Source organism: Pleurodeles waltl, chromosome 4_2, assembly GCF_031143425.1.
Source record: "Pleurodeles waltl isolate 20211129_DDA chromosome 4_2, aPleWal1.hap1.20221129, whole genome shotgun sequence".
In the NCBI taxonomy this organism is placed as follows: Eukaryota; Metazoa; Chordata; class Amphibia; order Caudata; family Salamandridae; genus Pleurodeles; species Pleurodeles waltl.
This window is the reverse complement of record NC_090443.1, coordinates 322,293,959-322,316,961: the sequence shown is the minus strand read 5'-3', so window position 1 is coordinate 322,316,961 and position 23,003 is coordinate 322,293,959. Positions and strand designations below refer to the sequence as shown.

At 43.5% G+C, this 23,003-nt stretch overlaps 1 protein-coding gene across 2 annotated transcripts in view; it reads left to right on the top strand.

Annotated features, from left to right (window-relative positions):
* TAB1 (TGF-beta activated kinase 1 (MAP3K7) binding protein 1) overlaps nt 1-19,252 on the top strand; it is a 108,144-nt gene extending 88,892 nt beyond the window's left edge. The window contains exons 4-11 of one of the 2 annotated variants that reach the window (XM_069231296.1): nt 6,657-6,743; nt 6,902-7,040; nt 7,200-7,313; nt 8,093-8,204; nt 12,868-13,012; nt 15,737-15,959; nt 17,690-17,846; nt 18,084-19,252. In XM_069231296.1, the coding sequence (XP_069087397.1) occupies nt 6,657-6,743; nt 6,902-7,040; nt 7,200-7,313; nt 8,093-8,204; nt 12,868-13,012; nt 15,737-15,959; nt 17,690-17,846; nt 18,084-18,300 (1,194 nt within the window). In that variant the 3' untranslated portion in view covers nt 18,301-19,252. Of the gene's footprint in view, nt 1-6,656; nt 6,744-6,901; nt 7,041-7,199; nt 7,314-8,092; nt 8,205-12,867; nt 13,022-15,736; nt 15,960-17,689; nt 17,847-18,083 lie in introns of both variants that reach the window. The other variant, XM_069231295.1, reaches the window with a different exon arrangement.
* The last annotated feature ends 3,751 nt before the right edge of the window (nt 19,253-23,003 follow it).

The following is a 23,003-nucleotide window of genomic DNA, read 5'->3' as shown; positions in this document are numbered from 1 at the left end:
ATTCCTGGTGGCTGCCGCCTTCAGCACGCCATACTTTCCAGTCAATTCACTCCACCGAAATATGCACTGAAAATTTTTAAGAATTTAGCCAGGGGGAAAATTGAGCCTCTTTTACAAGCTGAGAGCGGAGCACATATTATTAATCATGCTGTAACCTCCAGCATTGTAGAAGGGCACCCAAGTTGCTGTGAATTTGGTTTGGTGCCTTGATGGCACAGGTCTAAGAAGCAGTTAAGGATTGTTGAACTGTTCCTGCTATTTATTGTCAATACAGTGAGTTGCTTGATAAATCCGGTCACTGTTGCTAAGTTGTTTACACCAGGGCTGTGTATCGTAATTCTTTGATGGCTGGCTCCAGGCGAAATTTTTAGGATGTCCAGATAAGATAAAGCAACATCCAGTGAATCTCGCACCAGTGATGCACAATTGCACTTTATATAGGGGTGTATGTGAGAGAGTCAAAGAATATGTGACCGATTTATGCAAAAACTGGTTGTAAAGCAACTTGCACCACCTAAATGGAGAAAAGAACCAGCTTCTTCTAGTCTTGGATCCTGAAATAGGACACATGTAATTTAGGCCTTTAACCTGTTAATTACAGAACATGAGAACCCAGACACTGTAATGCAGATTAACTGATTTTGTTTTTAACCAATTTGTGGATGAATAGTAATGCATGTATTGGGCAGCTGAACTGGAGCACTGTCCACTCCTTTCTAGCAAAGAAGCAAATTGGCATCATTGATAGTAGCTCCATATTGTCCTGTGAGTATCCATTTCTGTAGATACATATTTACATGTGCTTACTTCTCCTACAATCTTCCCAGAACTCGCAACGTGCCCTGTAAGACCTCCATATTACGCACAGATCTAGTTACAGAAGGATCGGTATGCTTTTTCTCTAATAGTGTTTACTTAATTTGCCCCAAACCACTTACCTAAATACGTGAGGCAGCCACGTTTCCCATACACGCAGCTATGAGACTGCCCCGCTCCCCACCCAAACCTACGTTTTTAGATTCTGAGTAAGGCTTGCCCTTTCACGCCGGTTCACCTTGAGAATAAAACAGCCCTGCTCAATTTCTTGTTCTCTCTTCTGTCACTATAACCAGACTCCTGGGAACCTCTGCTTCGGACGTTGTTTTGCCTCCGTCCCTGTAGTAATCCACACATCAAGCCTGGTGGCAGCTAAGCTATTCCAGGGGAATGCATGGGAAAAAGAATATGCATGCAGAGGTGTGGTGGTTACACACTCCATTCCTGCCACAAGTGAGAAGTATTGAGGGATGGTAGGAGGACTAGGTTGGGCTTAGGCAACAGAATACTGCTGCACATAGAAAAAACACTGTCCTGCAGGAAACAACCTTGGTGGAACGCCATTAGTGAATCACTTTAGGTAACCCATGCAACCCCTCTGGCAAGACTTGTCTGGCATAAGACTCCAATAAAGTATTTTGATTTCCTGCTGCATATTTTTTTTACTCTATAATTAGCGTCTCTGTCACAATTGTGCCTTCTCTCATTGTTCATATTGTCTAAGTCCTACAAATCTGTTGTCTTGCCCTAGATATCCTGCAGCTAAACCGGCGCCCTGCACCCTTTGCACATCCCAGAAATATGCAAGCTAGGTTATTAGTATGAGCATTAGAGACCCGACCCAGACCGCAGTTTATTAGGTGAGTGCTATGACAAGCATTGAGCACCCTGGGAATGCCTTTTAATCACACTCTGGCATCTCTACTGTCACAGAGGTATGAATTCCCAAGTTTGAACACACAAGGGAATATGTAGGTCACTCGCCTCTCCCTCTTCTAACCTCCTTTTCATCTGTTGGTCGATGGATATTCACAGCTACTTACAGGTTTGCCGGACTCAAGGCAAGTCTGTGTCGAGGCTGGGCATAGGGGCCAATCCTTCAACTCTTAGAGGCTTTTAGAAAAAGGTGACCCCTTTCAGAAGTCGCATTCTCTGTCACAGGTGTAACACTGCAATCCAGAGGAGATATCTTGTGGAAAGTAGTAACTGACAGCTCAAAGGCACAAACAGTCTCCAAAGTGCTGGGTCTCAGTTGTGGGATGGTGTTACAAGACTGAAGCAGAGCTGTAGCTGTCAAGACTGCAGCAGTGGTGAAGCTCAAGCATAACTTGGAGCGAACAGCAGGGTCAAACCAAAAGAGTTGGAACGTACTGATAATACTGATCAGAGACTCTTTATATATTCGTAGAACAGTACCCCCGCCCCTCAACAGGAAGGGAGTGATCTATGAAAATGATATACTGGAATGGTATTCATGTTTGGTAGCCATCTTGAAATGGAGGGTGTGTTTGGTGGTCATCTTGAAATGTAGTGTATGTTTGATTGGCATGTTAAAATTGACCTCATATAAAGGAGAGCTGAACTGTAGCGTTCCTCTAAGAGGTGTGCCTGTCGCAGGTTGTGAACTGTACCAGTCTAAGGAGAGCATGGCAACCATACAGTCCTATCTTTTCTCTGTTCTACTTTCCTGCTCTGGTGTCAAGGACCACTTGTCGGATTTTTTTTTCTTCTTCAAATCAGTTGAACAAATGCTAGCTGAGGAAATTCACTCTGGCTGGGAGGAATCCTGCAAAAGTAGAGGTAATTAGCTGACACTCTTCCTCCACCCTCAGCTTCATCTGGTTTCAGAGAACAGGACAGGAGATGTGACCATTCTTTGCCTGGCCAGCTGTACCAAAGTGGCACAGTTTTAATTCTAGGTGGACTGGTTGATGTAGCCATTGAGGGCACTGTCTGTCTTTTAGTGGACGGTACATCCTTAAAACCTGTGTGATACTTTTCACGATTATTTGTCCCAGGGAAGTGTAGCTTTTGATGACTGGAGTAGAAATAGCAGCTAGTCATAGGGTAGGAGTTCATGATGTTCATTCTTGACCAAGGTGTGATGGATAACGTTGTGGTTAATGAACTATGCTATAAACGATAGCTTGACATGTGCTGCTAAAATAAAACAGTACCTTTGTTCCCAAAACTGGAACAGGCCAGTTTTATATGTAGAGCACATTCTGGGCCACTAACAGGGATATCAGAGTTTAAAGTTGATATTTTGGGTTGCTGTCCAGTGCATGCTCTGCCAGATGGCTTTTTTCACATATGGCCCTGCAATGCCATGTCCTAGTGGTGCTCTGGAATGCATGCAGTGTACAGTGTTCTGATGACTTGTGGAAAGCATACTCTGTCTCAACTCCTCAAAGTGGTGATTACATGCCTCCTTTTTGTCACACCAAAGGTATTAAAACATTTTGACAATTGTCAGTGAAGGATGTCCTGCAGAACAAAGAACCTGTATTGGTAAAGCACTGCTATTTGCACGTGATGTTATCCAGGCACTAGGTTGCAGGGTTCAGTTGAAAAGCCAGGACTGGAGTCCCTTCCTGAACTCCGCCAGGAATGGTGATGTACGGAAGTGGAGGGAAAGCTGTTCCAGGACTGGGTGGCGAGGTTGGAGAACGAATGGCCTCCACTGTGTCTATGGTGGATGCCTGATGTCTGGGCGAGGGAGGTGGACCAAAGGTTTCTGTATGGTTGGTGGAAGTTCAGGCAGTGGTTGATGTATGCCGGAGGGCTTTGTAGGCGTGTCAACATTTTGAATTGCCATCCTTTTTGGACGGGGAGCCAGTGAAGGTTCCTGAGGTTGGGTTGATGTTGATCTATTTGGGCAGGTTGAGGATGAGCCTGCTGAGTTCTATACTGTCTGGAGCTTCCTCATTAGTTGGGTGGTGGTTCCTGCATAGAGTGCGTTGCCATAGTCCAGCCTCTGGTGACTTGGGCTTGAGTGATGGTTTTTCTCATGCCAATGGGAAGCCATTTGATGATTGTTTGAAGCATGCAGAGTGTGTGGAAGCAGGTGGAGGAGATTGCGTTGATCTGTCATTTCATATTGAGTTTGTTGTCCAGGATGATGCCGAGGTTGCAGGCATGATCTGTCGGTGTGGGAGTGAGTCCAAGTTTGGTGAGCCACCAGGTGTCATTCCAAGTGAAGGCATTGTTCCCAAAGATCAGCACTTCGGTCTTGTTGGTATTGAGATTCAAACAGTTGACATTCTTCCCTGCAAAGACCATCTTCCACAACTGCATGGAGGGATCTGCTCAGAGAGAGGCTGAGCTGGGTGTCGACATAGGTTGAAGTGATGGGTTCTTACGAAGTCGGTGGGGCTGAGGGATGACCCTTGAGGGGTGCCACAGATGGTGCTCTTTGGGTCCGAGGTGAAGGAGGGTAGGCGGATTCTCTGAGTTAGACCCATGAGGAACAATGCCATCCATCCGAGGTCGTCTATCTGGATCCCAATGTGGTGCAGTCTCTCGATGAGTGTGTGGTGGGATACGATGTTGAACGATGCCTCCACGCTGTTTGTTGGTGCGGTCCCAGTGTATCATCTTGTAGCCGTTGAGCATCGTAGTGGCAGTGTCAGGAAGGGGAGGGGTTGAGCCATGACTCTGTGATGAAGATCATTTCGGTGGCAAGGGTGGTGATGGTGTCATATAGTTCAGTGGTGCTTTTGCTGAGAGAATGGGACGTTGAGCAGAAGGCATTTGAGTGGTTCTGGGGCGGTCAAAGTTGGTGGGTGTGGCAGGGGATCCCTTGGAGGCTGGCGGTCCTGATTTGCAGGTGAAAAGACAATGGCGGTATGTGAATGATGCTACATTTGAATGAGTAGATGCGATGCAGCATTGTCTGGGATCCAGGTCTCAGAGTTCTGCAGCGGAGTATCTGCGGGTGGCCGCATGGCCAGGGTTCTTGGCACTGGGTGCAGTCCAGGCGCAGATGGGCATGCCTTTTGTGCACCTGCATCTTCCATTATGTAGGTCATGGGAGTAGGGCAGGGTGCTGGGAGGTGAGAAGTGGGAGGCGGGAGCAAAACGGTGGGAAGACTGATTATACACTGAATATTGATCACTCTCTTACTATGTATCTGGTTTAGTGGTTTCCTTTTCTGTAGCAATATTGGGGGTGTTGTACTTTTGCTGTCTCACCCACAACAAACTAGCAGGAACATCAGGCTTCAAGACAATTTGCTTTTTGTGGATATATTTGCAGCTTCTCAGTTTTTCTTTGGGAACATTTCCTTTGGAAAGCCAGTGCTTTCAGAAGCTCCATCATCTGGGAGCAGAAGTGTTTCTTCATTGCAATCTTAGCTGTATGTTGATGGTTTAGCATCGATCAGATAGCACTTTAACATTATTACAGCATCTCAGCTACAAGTTCTGTTCATAGACCAGTAAACGTAGAATGTTTAAAAATGATGTAACACGTTGAAGTTATTTAAATATTGCTTATGTGGTTAATGTATTGAACTTGTATACTTTATGTTGACTTATAGTTGATGTATTCTTCTGTTGTTCTGTTGATTTTTATTTTTAATGACTAAATATTGATTTATCACTGATTTTATACTGATTACATTTTGATTTAATATTGGATATATATTGTATACTTTTAGTGTTTAATTGGTCTCTAAAGAACATTTTGTAACATTAATTCAATCTTTAAGAGAGTTAATGTTAATTGATTGTGATATAGATTAATAAAGTTGTTATTAATTGATGGAATTTGAAAGAAAGTCGACTTTTTAATAATTTTTCGTAATGAAATATTTAATGGGATTGATCCAATCCAAACTTTATAATTGTAAAACATGTTGTGATTATTGCTTTAATAATTATGTATTATTTTCATATCGATATTCTGAATAACCATTAATTTAACATTAAACTTGCACTCGTATATTTATATATTGTGACCTTTGTTGATAAGTGATGTCAAAAAAGCACCTTTAAATGCATTCCATGACACCGTTGGGTGTCTAAAAGGACTTAGCTGAGTAAATCTGACAGTTACCACAGCTTGCTTAGTAAGTCAATCACATGATTGTGGTTGTTGCCTGTGACCGCGGTAGGTGGCCTTTGTGGCACTTTGTTTGTTTCTTTTGAAGAAACTCATTAGTATATTGAGAAGCAAATTGTTTGGCTAGGGAGTGAGATTTTATGCACTGATCAATGCCAAAAGCAAAACCAAGAATTGTTTTCAGAAGGCTAGATTAAAATTCTAAAGACAACGACAGAAATGGTGTTCTAAACTAAAACTGAAAATAGAGAAATAATTTTCAACGTTAATGCAGAACAAAAATCGGTGTTCTGGAATCTGACCATTTTTTATCAGGAATGTACTTAATCGTGTTCCTTCCAGCAGCAGCATTTGAATATAGACAAATGTTTTGAGACCACAGTAAATGGTCCTCTTGTATGCGGTTGGTTGTGGCTAATAAGAAGCTGGGACTAACCACCTTTCTGCTGAGTTATTCAACCTCCTGCACTGTTGAACTGTAGTTCGCTGTTACAGTCTGCTATTAGGTATTCTGATGGTGGTAGCTCAAAATTAAGCTGTTTGGAGCAAACTGACTGAGGAAATGTTAGTGACATTGTGTTACATTCTGAAGACGACATGACACTAGGGTGCGGCACATGATATTAGAATATATCCCTGGATGGCTCTGAAATTCAGGATTTCTACCACCGTTGTTTCCCTACATTGGCTAAATGTATATTTTCATCTTGCTGTTTTTAATTTAAGCTTAAGTTTCTTCCTCAGCCATCTGTCCCTCTTTCTCCCTTCTTGTCAGGCATTTGATGTGGTGGAAAGAAGTTTTCTGGAGTCTATTGACGATGAACTGGCAGAAAAGGCAAGCCTTCTGTCCCAGCTACCAGAGGTAATTAGCCCTCTATAACCGAACGATGGCTGTCCCGAGGGGTAGCTGTGCTGTCTAAAGCATAAACCTTATAATAAAACTTGAAAAGCATTTGTCTGTCATCTAGTTTCTCATGCTCATTCTTTTAATTCTCTACTTTTGCCCCTCATGCCCTTTAGGGTGTACCTCATCATCAGCTTCCTCCTCAGTACCAGAAGATCTTAGAGCGGCTAGCAGCCCTGGAGCGGGAGATTTCTGGAGGGGCTATGGTTATTGTAGCACTGATCCTAAATAACAAACTGTACATCGCCAACGTGGGTACGTTGAAAGGGGGTTTATTTGTATTTACCTGCTAGAGGGCTATTAAGGTATGCTAAAGTAATGCAATCTTTGGGGATAGGAGGGCCACATACCGCTCTTATAGCAACACCAGATATCTGGGAGAGCATCTGCAGTAAACTTTGTCTGCCTTCATAGGAACCAATCGTGCTCTGCTCTGTAAGTCGACGGTGGACGGTTTACAAGTCACCCAGCTTAATGTTGCACACACAGTGGAGAACGAGGATGAACTTTTCCGACTCTCAGAACTGGGTGAGTGCCTGCTTCTTGCAAATTGTCCTCCAAAGTCATTGGTATGAATAGTGAGGAAGGGGAAGGATCTTGGGATGTTGAAGAGGGTTATGGCTGTATACGTTTTACCCAGGCGTCTTTGGAAGGCTCTGGTTTAATGTTAATTGTACGTCTCTGGGCCTTTTTAGTCCACAAATTCTCAGCTCTTAAATTCTGGAGCCTTCAGGATTACCACCATCGTCCCGTCCCACCCCTGATTTTTAGACCTTACATGGTACACCTTGAAGTTTGTTATCAGAACTGCCAAACTCTGCCCTCCAGAATCGAAACCCCACAAATCTTCTCCTGTTGACTACTCAAGGATCTGGCCTTTTGAGGACTGGCCTAGAACCCTTCCAGACATTTGACGTCCAGAACTACGGGCTCCTCTGTGTACAGAACTCCAACATTGTGATTTCTCAGGTTTGCCCTTAAGACCTGCTACCATTGAGATCTGCTTTCTAATACACCATTCCCTCAGAGCCTCACTTCCAAGGCTCTGCTCTCCTTTATTTTTGACTTCAAGACACCAGCCCCTTGGAGAGATGCACTTAAAAATAACAGCTGATCACCGCATCTGCTGTTCACTATGTCTGTCTTCTGACACTAGCCCCTCAGATCTTTCCTTGAAGACTTTCACCTCTACGAGATGTGCCTTCCTTAGCTCTGGCTCCTCGTGTTAGTCTTCCCTGGTTTTGGTCATGCGGCATGCATCTCGTTCCATCGTTTTCTGAATCTATTCATGTTTTCACCACCTGCAGGTCTGGATCCTGGGAAAGTGAAGCAGGTGGGTCTGATCGGGGGTCAGGAGAGCACGCGGCGCATTGGGGACTACAAGGTGAAGTATGGCTTCAGTGACATCGATCTGCTGAGGTAAGAAGGTGCACTTCAGCTTTCCAGTCATCACTCTCCCTCCTCTTTTTATGTAACCTACTTAATTGGTTTCATTCATATTTTGCAATCCACTTACAATAAAAGAATGCAGAGAACACAGCATGCATAAATTCATTTGGACAGATAACGTAAATTGTTGTATACTTGAAAAGGCAATACTACTCTTTCACTTCTTCAAACATTGGTGTATGTTTTAGGAGGAGTACTGTAAACATGTGGAACACATAATTCTGTATAATTGCTCACACAGTTTGATGGTTCCTTGTTCAAGTCCTTGGTTCAGTAATTTCCAGTTTTCATCCAAAAGACCTCCTCTACTTATTATTCATACATGGCACTCTTGTGTCTGTTCATATCCGTTCAACACCACCCCCACACTGGCTGTTCACCCCAATCTCCTTCCTGTCACTCAATGATCATTCATCACTCACCTGAGTCCATGTAGTACTCCTCTTCTGCGGTAAGCCACGCATTTTTTTTTGCATGGAAAGCAGGTTGTGTTTTCTGTGGGTGAAATTCAACATATGCAGAAACCACATCTCCTCAAAAGCAGAGGTAGATTCATTAAATAAGCTGTAAAAAAGGTGAACCCTAAAGCTTCAGGGTTAGAACTTAAGCACTGCCTAAGAGCAAGACGCCATTCCTGCTTATGTAGAACAACCGCTTACATCTGAAGATTTGATTTCCAGTTGTTGAGGATGTGAGGACGGAATAGGGTGTGTTCTTGTGGCCATTTTCATCATCACCAGTGAACAAATGAAGGTCACCTGATGCGCACTGAGGTGCAAGATGAGCTTCTTAGCCCTCTTTGGAGTTTCCGAGCCGTGCAAGAGTAGTGGTAGGGCTGTCATTTGCGCCTCAGCTTCTGTACCACAAGCCCAGCTCAGATACAGAAAAAAGGGGTGTGGCTCTGAACCCCTTCTACATTCATATGCTTTGGAAGTGGAAGGAAATAGAAGAGCAAATTTCACACCTGTTCGTAAAATTTCAGAAAAGAGGAATAAGTATAGCTACAGAGGGAAAGAACATATATAATCCATGCTTTCCAGATTCAGCAGCTAGAACCAGTAGGGAACAATGGGCTGGCATGGTACTGCATAGCCACACATGGCTAGAGATCTCCAGATTCAAGACAGAGGTGCAAACAAGATTAATTTATGATCAGCTTAATGAACAGTCTATTCGGACACCATGAACACGAGTCTTTAGATGAGATTAAAAATGCAACACAGACTGCAAGAGCCAAGAGAGAACAATAAACATTGGGGCCTTTTATAGGAGAATGTGTAGCCCTAGAAAAGAAAACGGTAACACTTCCGTTCCTCTTGCAAACTCGAGCACAATCCTGTCAGAGTACATCCTATGTGACATTACCATGGCAACGGCTCACCATCATCTACTCCATTTGACTGTGAGTAAGGGAAGAGAAGTCAGCCCTCCAATAGGAGACGCCCTTTACAATTGACTGTATAACCTCTCCTCAAGAACATATAACATCTGCAAGGTGTTATATATTCTGGGTCAGAGCCCCACAAGAAGGTATTAAATATCTTCAAACATGGATACTGCATAGAAGTAGAAGGCAAACCGTGACCATGTATGCCAGAAAGACAAATTTACAGCAGTCAATGAAGAGCTGTCCTTTGAAAGAAAGTACAAGAATTCTAGAATAGGAAGCAAAAGTATCAGTTTCACAAAGAAACACAGGTGAATGTTTTATGTATTTCACTATACTTAAACATTAGCTAACACTTAAATCAATTCTGGACATCTGATTTCTGAACCAGTTTGTAAAGGTGTAGATATTCAAGATACTTACTCCTCTTGTAGTAGGAGACTACCTAGTAACGATCGATTTAGGGGGGTTCTTATTTTCACATACCAATGAATCTACACAATCAAAGGTACACAAGGTTCGTCATGGATTATATTATTTATCAATTCAGTCTTATTCTATGGAATAATCTAATCTCCCTGATTGTTAAAAAAAAAAAAAAAAATCTTGCCATAGTAGCTGCCTACTTGAGGAGGCACTCGATCTTTGTATACCTATAGCTTGATGATTGTGAGGTAAAAGGGCATTCTTGCCGGCACTGCCATAAGAGCATACACACACTGATTCAATTGTTAGTCCATATCAAAAAATAATTCCCAGTACCTACACAGCAGAAGATGTTCCTGGGGCTAGATCTGATTTCCATGTTCAGTCTGTCAATACCAACGGAGACGACTTCTGACAATGCAGAAACAGAATTGTCTACACCAGACATCACAGCGTGAAACGGTGAGAACACCGATGAGGTTACTAGGCGTTATGGCATCATGCCCACCAATCATACTGCGCACGAGACCGCTACTAGAGTGCATACTGAGACACTGGCCACAGAACAAGTGAAGTTAGAACCATCCAGTAGTTGTTAAAAAAAAAAAAAACATTAAAAAACGGGAATGGTGGACAACGGTAAACATGATTTGGGGCACACTGTTATAACAAACTGCAAAAACAGCAAGGTGAATGGAAAGCTTGAATTAATTTCAGATACTGGCAGTAGCTCAGACCACATTCCAGTCCATCCCTTTTTACACACCGTGCACCTCTAAACAGAGGCCTTCCTTACGCACAGCGGTACGGACCCTGCGCCTCATGGGACAGTCCGTCCTGAACTTCCAGGCAAGGCCCGCTCCAGAAGGGACCACTAGCAACCTCCACTGGTTTCAGCCTGTGTGGCCTCTTCAGTACGGAGCAGCTTGAGTCCTATGGCACGCTGAGCACAGGACCAAGGCTCCGGCTTACCCGTCACACTAGAGTGTCAACCTCAGCAACACACATCACACACAATGTGGTGTGCACACATAGGAAAACTCCAGATAAGGGGTCGATCGTCTGCAAAGGAAGCCATAAAACTCAAAACATCTTAGAGCTATAACCGCTTTGTAGCACTAATGGCCTTTTTAATACAAAGCAAGAAGGCAGTCCTGGTACAGATGGCAGAAAAGCAGTGTTTTATTAGCACAGGACGTGCGGAAATGGGCCATAGATCAGTTCACAATCACAGGAGTCCGCTTACTGGGACAGCTAAAGATTGGTGCAGACAGACTAAGTAGAGAAGTGAACATTTCTCACTAGTGGGAGCTCAATCAAGGATTACAAAGAGGTTTGCAGACAGAAGAACACCAACAATAGACCTGTTTGCGACAGCAGAAAATGCAAGATGCCAAAATGATGCATCTAAGTATCACCTACTCTCCCAGGGAAAAGCAGTGTCATTGAACTGGATGGGGACAATAATGCACGCTCCCACCATACCAGTGTTATAAAAAGTAATAAACAAATGCAGACCATCCAAAATGTACATGATTCTGATCGCACCAGTGTGAGCAAGCAGCCGTTGTATTTACATCTCATACAAATGTCCAGGTGAAAAAGCTGCCAAACCTTACAACAGGAAAACAAGAAATATGCAAGGAACTACCTCTAGTGGCATGGCACATGTAGACTTCGAATTGGCACAACTTAGCATCCCTTACACGCATAGCAGTGGTTAAGAAGCCCAGAGGGCCAGCTGCATGCAAATGTTACCCGGCTATATGGCTGTGGTTTCACAACTAGAGCCAAAAGGATGGATCCGGGTATAACAGTGAAGCCAACATTGTGTGCTATTTAGTCTTGCATATGCCGGTTTGAAATCTGACAATTGCACGAAGAGTACATCTATCCGTGATAGTGGCAGGAACAAGAGGGCAGCATAACAAATAACTGTTCGGGCTGCCAACCATCGAGAGATTTTTTCAAAGGGCTAAGAACATCTGTTCTCCACGAGCTATTTCTGCATCACTATGAAACCTCAACACAGTTTTAACACAGCTGTGGGACCCACTCTGAACAGCTGCATAAGGCCATGCGAAAACAACGTTGTAAATGGCCTTTTTGGTAGCAGCTGCATCGCCATGCAGGGTTAGTGGAATGCAAGCTCTTGCTATGTAAAGCCGCACTTCCAAGTACATGTACATAAAGTGGTACTGAGACATAATCCAAAGTTTTAACCCTAGGGTGGCATCTAATTTTCACATTAACCAAACAGTAATGGTGTAAATTCCAGCAGGCACTGCACTCTACACGCTAGTTCTCCAAAGGATTATTATATATTGCGTAGATGTCACAAATGCAATTAGAAATACACAACAGTGTTCTAACTCATGCAGAAGAATCAATAAGAGCACCCGGTATTGAAAGCTTCAGTAGCCAGATGGATTGTACAAACTATTCTACTTGCAAGGAAAACTTTAGGTACACTCAACAAGAAAATCCCTATGTTGCCACACACACATTTCTCAGGCCTTGTGATCTATATATTGTCTCCAGTGTTGCTGTCAGAAGGTCGGTCTTATTTGACACTCCAATTCCCCACTGAAATGGGACAGATGAAAGTAAACCAAATACAACTCCCTCTCTCCATCGCTAAAGCCAGAGCAACCTCTTTAGAACTACATCTGTCGCCCCTGAGTGATGTCTCACTTGTTGCACCTCCCTCACCTGATTAATTTCTGGCTTTCTGACCATCCAACTCCAGAGGCACATTCCGTCTCTAGCAGTAACTCATTTAAGAGCATCACCACATCACTTTCTATCTCTCCCCCTCAGCACTGCAAAGTCCAAACCAATCACAGCGGAGCCAGAGGTGCATGGTGGACACCCCCTTGATGGTGTGACGGGGTTCCTAGTGCTGATGTCAGAGGGACTGTATAAGGCTTTGGAGTGCGCGCATGGGCCTGGTCAGGCCAATCAGGTGAGAGAGGTCAGCATGTGCAAAATATGGCGTGAAAAGGGAGACTGGGATGGGTGCGGGAACACAGGTACAAGGACGAATGTCCCTGTACAGAGCTCCACCATGTCTTTAGGTGCCTAGAAGGGGTCGGGAGGATATGTCACTGATAAAGAAAAGACTGAAGTTTTCAGGGCTGTTACCAGGGGTGCTGGATGTTCTGGGTACAGAAGGGCTAAAGAGCCCTAACACATATGATAAGGAACCCAAGTACAGGAAGACAATCACTATGTTTTCTGAGCGTTGGCTTGGGATATAAGGGCACGTGGCATAGGTATAGAAAGTGGGAAGTCTCTGGTGGCTGTCTGACCGATAGGTAATACATTTTTTAAAATTCTGAAATGTTTCGTTTTATTCATGCCAGTGAAAATGAAACTGAGAACAGGATTTCCAAAATATACCACAAACTCAAAGGCCAACAGGTGTTGTTTGACAAATTAAGTTACAGGTGTCGCTCCAGAATTTAAAACTCACTTTCTAGCGTAAATAATTTACCATAAGCAAGAAGTGAAGTATGATAAATGTTGCAAAAAGACAAGAAAAAGTAAGAAAACCTCAACGAAGCAGAGGAAAAGAGATCTCACGAAAAAGAAATATTTTACCATACAACTTTTACAAGATTTGTTACCAAAATTGATACTACAAAAAATATTTAGAAATCAATTATAACCACTGTACCCAGTTTATAAAATAGAATTGTAACAAAAAAAATATTCTCATGGTTCACAGAAATTGGGACTTATCTTGGCAGACTCAACATTTGCCAATTTGATTCCTGGTTTAATTGAAATAGTAATGCTTTAAATTGAAAAGACAATGTTACATATTTCTTGACGTGCCGGGTTTGAGATTTAATAAAAATATAAGCCAACTGCGAATGATTAGTAAGGTTCATTCCACATCCTGAGTATACAATAATCTGGTGCCTTCACAGATTGTGTTTTTATATAATTCAATCAATATGATGAATTGAGGACTTGAACAATTAAGTTGGACATGATGAATGACGTGGAATTTTGTTTCTTATCTGAAAACTAAATTGACTTAATTAAGGATTTTATCACCTTATTGCCATATTTTGATTCATGCTATGAGCACTCTTCATTAATGTTGGATTTCCAGGAAATATATTAGAATACCGAGGAAAAGATATTTTGATGAGAACTATGGCTAGATTGAGAGTTCTAGGAAAAAAATATAGGCCAAAAAAATGTGTAACAGAACTGTTGATGCTTAACAACTCTAAGATTAGGTGAGCCAAATACCTTTGTTAGCACATGTAGTTTTTAATAAATATCTGAAAAACAAAATATATGACATACTCTGGTCCTAATTGAGAGAGGAATAAAAAAACAATCAATTATCAGTTCAAAGTACAGAGAGAGGTTAAAACATGAAGCCATCAGACCAGACTGACAACATGATAACCCCCTGCACGAACCCATTGGATACTAGTTTAACATCAAAGACCACTTTGGAACTGTCCTGTTTACAGTGGATGCCATACTGGCTGCCATGTACATGCAGGGTTTTGTATTAAAGGCCAAGTGAAACACTTTGGGTTGAATGAAAAACTCTGGATTAAAACACAAGATACATTCTAGTGTAGCGTGCTTCTATATAGAGAAAGGTGATAATAAATAAGTTGGTCTAGGTTTTTTTAAAGATTTTGAAAATCTTCTGACTGACAATATATACAGAAACCAGAGTTTTTTATGAAATAATTTATCATTCATAATCAAAAAATATTTTGATTTAAAGTATGACTTTGAAAATGGGGAAATATTTGAATATAGTGTATAACCAAATTAAAACCAAGGGGTAAAAGGCTTGAACCCATAATTGCTGGAATTAAATACCTCAGTGTGTGGTTTAGAGGTACTCCGAATTCAGGATGGACACGACATTTCAATTTTTAGTATTCTAATAGCATTGTCATGGTGAGGTGAAAACCTTAATGATGGATATCTAAGTGAGAAGTAAACGAATAGCCGATTCAAACCATTGTCTACTCCGGTAGTGACACCTAGTTTTTAACTTGGAGGCTCAACTAAATGTGTAGTACACAATCAAGTTAAAAACTGTAACAGTAACATTTCTAGTGGCTAAACTGCACATAATCCATATTGTTTGAAAGAAACAAAGGACTGCAGACCAAAAGGTAAAAGCCAGTAACATAAACAATACATTTCAAATAATTTAGATACTTTTAGTTTCTCTTTTTGATCAAAACCATAAGATGGTTTTAAGAAAAGATGATAATTTAATTTTAGTGTAACAAGGTGTTATATTTAAAATGTGGGGGCGTAATTCAGGCGTCCATAAAAACAAGTCCTAATAATAATGATTGGTAAATTATTGAGTGACTTTTAAGAGTGTATTGAGATTATCATCAAGTTTAAAGCTAAATGTTGTGGATTTGAGTTTATAGCTCTGAAAGATTTATTTTTCTCTAAGGCTCTCCTTTGGATGTACAGGAGGGCTGAGGATCCATGGTATGAGCATAGGTGAGTTGAGGGCCCCAAGCATAGGTCTTCTTTTGTCATGTCTAGGTGGAGGTGGATCATGTTTCATGTCTCTGTACCAGGTCATGAGTGAACGAGCAGTCTTTAAGTGTTAATATCCGTTACTTCTGCTGACCCCCTCCTCTTTTCTCCCTCTTGCTGTCTATCAATGCAATTCCTGTAGGAGATTGCTGCAATGATAGCCACAGAATTTGCCAAACAGGGGTCCCTGGATGCGGTGGCCCAGGCTGTGGTGGATCGCGTGCGACGCATCCACCGTGACACTTTTGCAAGCGGTGGTGAGCGATCCCGCTTCTGTTCCAGGCATGAGGATATGACACTGCTAGTCCGCAACTTTGGCTACCCACTGGAGGAAGCAAATGCCCCCACTCTGACCCCAACCCAAGGTAGGTCCTGCTCTGCTTGCACTCTCATTCAAGCGTTTGCCCCCTGGGGGGAATATTACCAGTGTATTGGGAAGGGAGTTTTTTTCTATTTATGCATTCCTCTGTTCATGGCCCTTGCCAGGGATACTTGCCTGTGATAGGATATGGGTTTGAGGAAGGGCCCCTTTTGAATCAAGGCACCTCGGAGGACCCACAGACCTTGAAATGCTGTTTTAGGCCACAGTACTCGACTTAGGAAATGATTGTTACAAACAAAAACTCCTAGTCTTCCTGATCTCACAACATAGAAATATGTGATTCCGTTCTCAACGGATGAACAACACCAAGCAACACTTGGGCAGAAGGGCAAGTTGGGTAACCGCAGAAACAACATAGAGGAACACACTACTATTTATGATACCTGGCCATGTCAGAGCATGAGACGCAAGCAGAACAATTTGCAAAGTCACAAACCTCCAGCGTAATTGGTACATCCTCTTACGAATCATTTACAGGTAGTGTATGCCTGAGTCACACCACTCCCCGCATTTGTTATTCACACGTCAGTTTATCTTATTAAAGTTTAAAAACACTAAGGGTGTGGCAGCTTTGCAAAGGTTTAATCCCCTGTGACATCCTCATGAAAGCAGTACATATCTCTTTTGCTCAGATGTGGGAAAATATGTCAAGGTGTAATTCAACATTATTATAAAAATGTCAACTTCAAAAAATTCAAACTCAATTTTGTCTATTGTTTTTGACATGTCTTTTAAATTTATCAGATGGATTGCTTCTAAAAGTGGCTTCTCCGGTGGCCCTGACCCTAATATGTTTGAAGACATGCTATTCCCCGAGAAAGGGTCATGGAAGTAGGGTGGATGGTGTCATGGCAAGATACTGGAAGAAGCTGCTTCAGTCACCACATTATCCTCCATAAAGGTCCAAAGTCTCCCTCTTGAGACCAGTGTTTCTGAGAGGAAGTAATGCCTCAGTGCCAAACCCACAACCTCCATTTTCTTTCCTGGCTTTCGTGGGTATACAGGATGACTCTGAACATTTACCAGGCACTGTGAATGGAGTTACACTTCTACCCAGTGTCTGTACAATAAAACCCAGTGTTACCAACTACATAACAAAGAATCTGGCACCCTTCCTTCTGGCCTGGCAGCCCTGTTACTCCAGATATTCCAAAATATTAGCTTTGCTTCTGCAGCCAGCTGCACCCTGGCCGATCTTTAAAAGGTAGAAGCACACAGATTCGGGGGACTCCCACATTATCTCTAGCCCCGGGTCCATACATGCAGTCCTGCCACACGTGGACCTGAGTCCTGAAGCCCCCTGCCACAGGTTAGACTCGCACACGAGTAGAGATCACAAATGAGGGAAACGGAGTAGCTAGAGCACCCTGTCGCTAGCCCTGCAACTGCGTAGCAGGCCTACCATGCTTCGCCATGACTGACCGCCTCCCTGTGCTGTGGTGTTTGTCTAGCGTCTACTTGCCCCAGCCCCCACAGCAATTCTAGCCTCCAGCTTGCACTGTAGGTTGTTGTGCCCTCTACCCGCGGCCCCATTGCCAGTTACGACTGAAGCATTGCAAGGCGGCTTTCTTTTGTAGTTTGGCTGGCGTCCACCCCTTCCATTCCTCTCGTTCTTCTGCAGCGTCTCTGCTCTGTTGTGAATAGTGTGCACAAGCTTTCCTCCTACAATGCTCCTTTGTCCTCATCAAAGTGTCTTTTTCTCTCTCTGCGTAGGGGGACGTATATACCCAGTCTCAGTGCCATATTCCAGTGCGCAAAACACCAGCAAGACCAGTGTCACGCTCTCGCTGGTCATGCCGTCGCAGGGGCAGATGGTGAACGGGAGCCACAGCAGCTCCACTCTGGACGAGGTGACCCCTACGCTAACCAAGTAAGAAACCTCGGAGGGTTGACTGCACATTGTGTCTGAGGGGGGCGTTCTAGCTTTAGTAAGCGAAGGTGGCAGGGCCGCAGAACTATTAGTAAAGTGTGCTTAGTACAGAGACGGGGGCTAAGGGGACACAGAGAAGATGCTTTTAGTTGACGAGATCCTCACTCTGTTGTTCCATCGTGTGATTACCAACATCTGATATTAAACATTGTCCCTCTTTTCTTTCTCTCACTGCAGTCAGAGCCCCACAGTCACCTTGCAGTCCACGAACACGAACACACATACGCAGAGCAGCAGCTCGAGTTCCGATGGGGGCCTCTTCCGTTCCCGTCCCTCTCACTCCCTGCAGCCGGACCAGGATGGCCGCGTGGAGCCGTATGTGGACTTCACAGAGTTCTACTGCCTCTGGAATAAGGACCATGGTGAACAAGGGCCGCCACTGACAGCCCAGTGAGGCCCTCCTTGTAAGATGGACCAGCAACCACCAGCGACGAAGTTAGACTGGAAACCAGCTGTACCCTGCTTAGAGGGGGCAGAGAGAGGGTCTGCTTATACACCACCCAAGAGGAGTCCAAGGGCATGATCAGCTGTGTTCATCTCTAATCAAGCAATGGTCATCTGTGCCGACCACACCAGGGGGGGTTTCATGTAGGACGGTGTGTGCAGCCCTAATGAGGGGCTAGTGGTCTGTAGCAATTCATCATGAGAAATCTCATCCGACAGCGTTCCCCTGCCTTCCGCTGTAACCAGATGACAACAGTCTGTCTCAGCCACTCATGAGGGCTCCCAGCAGGCAGTGTGCTGCTGTGTCCAGTCCCAAGGATGAGACAGTCTGTACCGACTTCCCATATGGGAACACGTTAGACAGCGTGCTGCTTTGTCAAGCCATTTCTAGATATAGTTTGAGGAATGTGTGCATCTAAATAGACTGGAGGGTTGTTCTTTAGGTACTTGCTGACACATTCCTCATTGAGCTGAGAGCCGCTTTCCCACTTTGTTAGAGTAATTTAAACCCTACCCACTAGGTGAACCATCTACCTACTTGGTCGCTGTCCTAGCAGTTATCTCGCTGTGCCGTGGACATGCCCTCGGTGGAGTGGGGCTTGGGGTAGCTCCCACATCAGGATCTATGTACCCTTGGTTGCTCTGGACTTTGATCCTCTGCCAGTACCCAGCGTCCTTCCTCCCAGGAGGCTGCCTTACGTGTTCTTTGCTTTTGGCTGTGCCCGACCGGCGCTGGCTGTGCCTTTTCTGAGTCCGGAAGCATGGCGGCTTTGTGTCTGTATAGCACCGAGCAGTGGCACATTATGGAAAAGTAAAAATTAAAATGGTCCACTGTGCAACGAAGATGATAAATGTGCAGATACTGGGTAGAGCTCGAAGTGAATAAAAAAAGGACAATGAAATATGTCATTGCTGCTTTTTCAGTAGACTCGTCACTCAGATTTCACTGATATTGAAATTGCTCTAACTGCTAGTGAATAGCACTAAAGTTAAAAGCAGATTAACAATTGTTAACACGCATGCCTGTCCTGTGTAGCCCATAGTAGCAGTTTGTGGGTCATATCCTGTGGGCATGGTGCCAACACATGGCAATCTGGTGAAAGCTGCGCTTTGACTGCAAAGCATATTCGTCACAGAAGATACACGATGTGTTGTTTATCATTGGTTAGAGGCTTCAGGAGCCGCGGAGAAGGAAAACTGGTTATGTTTCAGTTCCAAGCCCCACATGAGCCCAATATGTTGGTGTTCACGAGAGGTGAGGCAGGGAATCAGCCGACTTTTAGAGACCACGCTAAACCGAGTTCTTTGGCAGGTGCCTAATGTATTGTTTCACAGGGGAGGCGGGCCAGGTTGCTAAAAATGTCTGTCATAGATGCTGCACTCTAAATTAAATTATAGCTTGTCACTCGGAGCCAGGATCTTTGTTTACTAAAGTCAAACAAAAACCCAACTGTAGCATTGTGTTCCCATTCGAGGGTGTCTGTATATGTTTAACCATTCAATCTGCCACAAGAAATCTGTCTTGCGTAGTTCTGAATTAATGGAGTGGATATTTTAGCTTATGCATATGAAAGCAACATGGCATAGCTGCAGCTGTGGTTATTGAACACGTTTTAGGGTAGTACCGCTTTCAGTTTAGAACTGGATTGATCTGCTTATGTGGCATTTGCTAGAAATTTGGCAACAGGACCACATACCTCATGGTTGAGGCGGCTGAGTGTGCTATCCGACAAAGACAACCTCTGTATCTTCACTGCTAAACTACAACCAGCCTTTGTCCTTCCAAGATTTTGGAGTAATAACATATTTTTGTTGTTGAAATGTATGAACTATGATTGATAACTGAGGCAGGCAAGGAGTTGGTAAAACTCCAGGGGACTCTGCATTGCAGATCTCTGGTAGATGAAGGTAGCTGAATTTGCACAATCCTCTGTAGAACAAATTAAGAAAACTAGGATAGAACTTTAGTATAAGCATTGGTTTTGGTGGGATGTTACGATTTGTAATATGCAAACAATGCCAGGATTCTAGCTTCTAGTTGAGCAAAACAGTAATACATACATATTCCATTAGGGAATACAGAGTTCAATTATGTAATCAACATCAAATTATTATAACAAAACAGAAACTCTATTTAACAAATCCATTGCACATTTTTGGACGCTATACAGCTAAATTAAGCTAAGAGGAAGTACGTTGAAAGGAGTACTTGTCCTGTTGACATTGAGGTAGGTGATGTCATTGTGATACTCTTACATCTACTAAAGCTAAAGGCATGGTATCCAGTCAACTAGTGTGCACTATTTAAGTGCTATCTGTTATGCTGTTACAGTTTACGCTCAAATGTGGTGAAATTCTTCTGTTGCCTTTGATTTTGGGCAAATTGTCCTGGTGTTTCGTCCCAGCCACTTTTAGTAAGCTACCTTCAAATATGGATGTGCACTATTTAGGGATAAACGTGGGTTGGTTGGTGCAAATGGAAACCACAAGACATGTATTTCGGGGCTTTCTCATTGATGCTTTCTAAACTATGCGTAGAATTCTGTATTCAACCAGGTAACCCATAGTCTACCAAGCCTCTGAAGGAGATATAGTCCACTGAGAAAGCAGATGTGGATAAGAAAGCAAATGCAAGTAATTTTGTTCTCATAGGCTGCACCGCGTGCACCATCCTAGAACATGAGCAACTGGGATTGACAGAATAGGCTGTTTTGGCAAGGTTTTCAAGGTTTTTGGGGGTCAGAGGAAAGGGTAGCAACCAGTTAATAACTGCTCGCTCGTGTATGGTGAACAGAAGAGCATGTTTAGTTGCTTTCTTACTCGAGGAGACAGACGTGTTCAAGATGGTACAGAGTATCTGGGCAAACAGAATAAGTCTCAGTCCCAGCTAGGAACAAAAAGACAGCTTAGCGAAGGAGGCTCTAGGTGCGTGTGTTGACCTACATAAGATAAGTTTAGACCAAAAAAGGAGCTGCACCTGTAGGCAGTGAGCTGCGGAATCTGATGCAGATAGAAGACACCCTTTATGTTCTTCTCCTGGAAAGGAGGTATATAGGTTATTCTAAAGCTCTTGCATGGGGCTATTTCTGACTATACAGGGTGTTGTAGTAAGGTTCTTCACTTCAAGGAGTAGCTCACGTCATATGAGGAAATCCTGCCCTACTTGGAGCACTTGATTTTCTAGGAACTTTTGTTTATGGACACTTTTCAGTTATTGCGACTGATGCATAATATGATAGACTCAAGGATGCTGATGAACTATTTTGAAAGGGGTTTCCATGCCCTGATTCTACTGGAGAACATAGGTGGGTGATGCCTTTCTTGATTTTAATGGGGCACCCTAGGCAGCAGAGCAGGGTTACTTCTATGCTTTTCAATCTCTTTATTTTTGCGTCATAGAGAACTGACCATCCCAGGTTTTGCAAAATGGAGCTAAACGTGCAGATTATATTTCTTGTTGACTTCCTTTGTGCCATGTTAGTGGTCAAATGGATTCTGGGGGCAACAGATGAACACCTTATAATGCACTAGTTCATACCCCTGATCAGTAAAACAAGGTTGCGCTTGTAGATTTAGTCAGTTTAGGGTACCGATTTTTGGCTCACAGCTATGAATTTAGGTTTGTCCGCTGATGATCTATGTGGCCTGGGCGAATTCCAACATTTCCTCACCCTTGAGAATAAGGAGTGCTCTTCACCACCGAAAGTTGCTTATTCTGGACTAACGGTCTGGAGGCAATTTTGCCCATCGGCTTCTGTAAGAAAATGGCAATTGAGTATGTTAGGAATGTGTTGTCAATCGTGACTCAAAAAAGACTACTGGATTTAAACCTTGAAGGGACCGTCACAAACAGATGTCTGTGATTGATTCCCATCAGGTAATTCTCTGATACCTAGGGTCTTTGCATGACTGCGACGACTGTGCCGGGATGAATCCCATGGTGATCTGGGATTCCGAAGCTAAGCTCTTAAGTCGCCAGAAACGCCAGAAGGCGCCTAAGGGCTGGTCCAGATCAAAATCAAGGTAATGAACCCGGAGCCACTCTCAAGGCTATTGCTGTGAAAAGTCTTCTTCAAAATCCAAGTTGTCATGAGTCCAAATTGAAAAAGAAATATAAGAAGTCAAAGTTTGACTCACTTTTTGCCACCACTATCACCAAAAGAAGTCTGTTGATGTTAAGGTGCCCCCTGATCTGTGTCCCTGTCTGCTACAAAGGGATTAATTCCACAGCTTACTAGCCTGAGGCAACCCAAATTCCCGGATGTCTAGGTGATGCTGCAAAAAGTTGAGGCCTTTAAGATAGCCATGTTGCACTTCTTTGACATACTTCAGGCTGCTTCTGGTGCACCTTCTACCACAAGGATCCGAGGAGGCCTCCAGATCTGCTACCCTCAGTGGATTTATCCTTGAGATCATCTGTGGCTTTGACCTCACTGCAGGACCCGCCCCAATTCTGGGAAGATGCCTACACCAAATCCAGCAACAGGATCTTTACTGGTCCCTTGAACTCTGGCGCCGGCACTGACGCTTGAGGAAGAGCCGGGTCCAAACTCATTCTGACTAGAACTCTACCTCAACCTAGAACGCTCCACTTTCTTTTGCTTCATATTCAAAACAGTCAACATGATGATGGAGATGACGTGGATGGTGCAA